The 2,074-nt window shown below is 50.5% G+C and overlaps 1 protein-coding gene across 9 annotated transcripts in view; it reads right to left on the bottom strand.

The window, feature by feature from the left end:
• Zan (zonadhesin) overlaps window positions 1–2,074 on the bottom strand; it is a 100,246-nt gene that overhangs the window by 38,960 nt on the left and 59,212 nt on the right. For all 9 annotated transcript variants that reach the window (XR_004109638.1, XM_031338346.1, XM_031338351.1 and 6 more), the window contains one exon: window positions 1,709–1,926. Coding sequence is in view for 8 of the 9 variants with exons in the window: in XM_031338346.1 (XP_031194206.1) it covers window positions 1,709–1,926 (218 nt within the window). In the remaining variant the exon portion in view is untranslated. The remainder of the gene's footprint in view (window positions 1–1,708; window positions 1,927–2,074) is intronic.

Raw genomic sequence — 2,074 nt, forward strand, 5'->3', positions numbered from 1 at the left:
TCTCAAGGGATGACCTCTGCCCCTTGACTCCCCTCTCAAGGGATGACCTCTGCCTTCCCTGTCAACTGGTTCCACACCCACTGAGGAACCCAGGCATGGCTGGAAAAGATCTGGAGAGAAAAGGCTGCCTCTGGGATTGTACATAGCTCAACAGTATAGCCTTTCAGTAAGTGGCTCACTGGTAGAACTGGGGCAGAGGACTCTCCCTTGGTGCTTAGAAGCACGGCTCAGATGCAGAACCCATGACGAGAACCATCATCTATGAGTGGCAGCTATTTGGGAGGGGCTGAGGAAGCTGTGGCATAGGGACAGACGATTTGCCTAGAATGGTCTAAGAGAGTCTAGGGGCACGACTCTGTATACAAAATTGCCTAGTATCCTCCAGTGAGAGGCTGGGGGTGGGGTGGGGAGGGTATGGCTCAATTGTAGAAAACTTGTAAGAATGCTCTAAGAGAGCACGGGTGTGGCTTAGCAGTAGAGAAATTGCCTAGGAATCACTGGTATGAGGATAAAGACCTTGCTCATTGGTATGGCAGCTGCCCAGAATCCAGAGTGAGGTGGTGGGAGGGGGCTGAGGAGTAGCACAGAATCCTCATTGAGGGCCAAGGAGGATACTGAAGTGTTAGAGCCCCTGACCAGACCTCCAGAGAGGGGCTGGGGTGTGTCTCAGCAGTAGAGCATTGGTTTAATCATGTTACAGAACATCACCAACCTTCATGTAACAGGACCATACAGACAGACAGGTCGAAGAAAGCATCAGAAAGAAGAAAGTGGTCCTCAGTTACACTGGCTGGTTTTTGTGTATCTACTTGACACAGCCAGAGGCATCAGAGAGGAAGGAGCCTCAGTTGAGGAAACGCCTCAGTGAGACCCAGCTGTTAAGTTATTTTCTCAATTAGTGATCAGTGGGGGAGCACCCAGCCCATGGTGGGTGGGGCCACTCCCAGGCTGATGGTCCTGGGTTCTATAAGAAAGCAGGCTGAGCAAGCCATGTGAGACAAGCCAGTAAGCAGCACCCTTCATGGTCTCAGCATCAGCTCCTGCCTCCAAGTTCCTGCCCTGCTTGAGTTCCTGTCCTGACTTCTCCCAATGATGATCTATGATCTGGAAGGGTAAGCTGCATAAAACAAAACACAAAAAACAAAACCCTTTCCTCCCCAACTTGCTTTTTGGTCATGGTGTTTCATTGCAGCAATAGATGCCCTGACTAAGATACCAATCCTGCCTGGAGAGATAGCTCAGCGGTTAAGAGCACTGACTGCTCTTCCAAAGGTCCTGAGTTCAAATCTCAGCAACCACATGGTGGCTCACAACCATCCATAATGAGATCTGATTGCCCTCTCCTGGTATGTCTGAAGACAGCTACAGTGTACTTAGATATAATAATGAAATAAAAATCTTTTTGTATGTGTGACAGTCTCTAGTGTTGGTCCTCATCTTCCACATTGTATAAGACAGTCTCTCTTTCCCTTCCTCCCTTCCTCCATTCCTCCCTCCTCCCTCTCATGTTTCTAGGGACTCTCCTGCCCCTACCTCCCACCTCCTAGTAGTATCCCTGGAATTACAGACATACAACACACACTGCCAAGGCTTATATTGGTTGCACAGATTCAAACTCATGACCTCACACTAGGGCAGGCAAACATTTTGCCCACTGAACCATCTCCCCAGCGCCGCCCCCTGCATCCCACTCTCCATGTCCACTCACGGGGATGAAGACACCCTGAGCGTCTTTGCAGCCACACTCAATTCTGGTCACACACTTGTCGTTAAGCAGCACATAGTCAGGCTCACAGACACAGCCCTCCTTGCAGGCGAAGGGGTCTTTGGTGGTGGAGCCCTCACAGTGGCCTTCTGGGTCCAAGCAGGAAGGCTGACAAGAAGGTAGACAGTGGGTGAAGCTGCTGTGGGCGGGGCACTGCAGAGCTGTGGGGAAGAGAGAGTGAGGTTAGGGGAGAGGAACACAGCAGGCAAAAGAGCTACAGAGACCAGGCAAGGCAGAACCCTCAGGAGCTCCTTCTCCCACTTGTTATTAATTCAGCCAGCATTTACTGAGTGTGGATTTTTTTTTTTT

The sequence above is a fragment of the Mastomys coucha genome, unplaced genomic scaffold (genome assembly GCF_008632895.1).
Source record: "Mastomys coucha isolate ucsf_1 unplaced genomic scaffold, UCSF_Mcou_1 pScaffold22, whole genome shotgun sequence".
In the NCBI taxonomy this organism is placed as follows: Eukaryota; Metazoa; Chordata; class Mammalia; order Rodentia; family Muridae; genus Mastomys; species Mastomys coucha.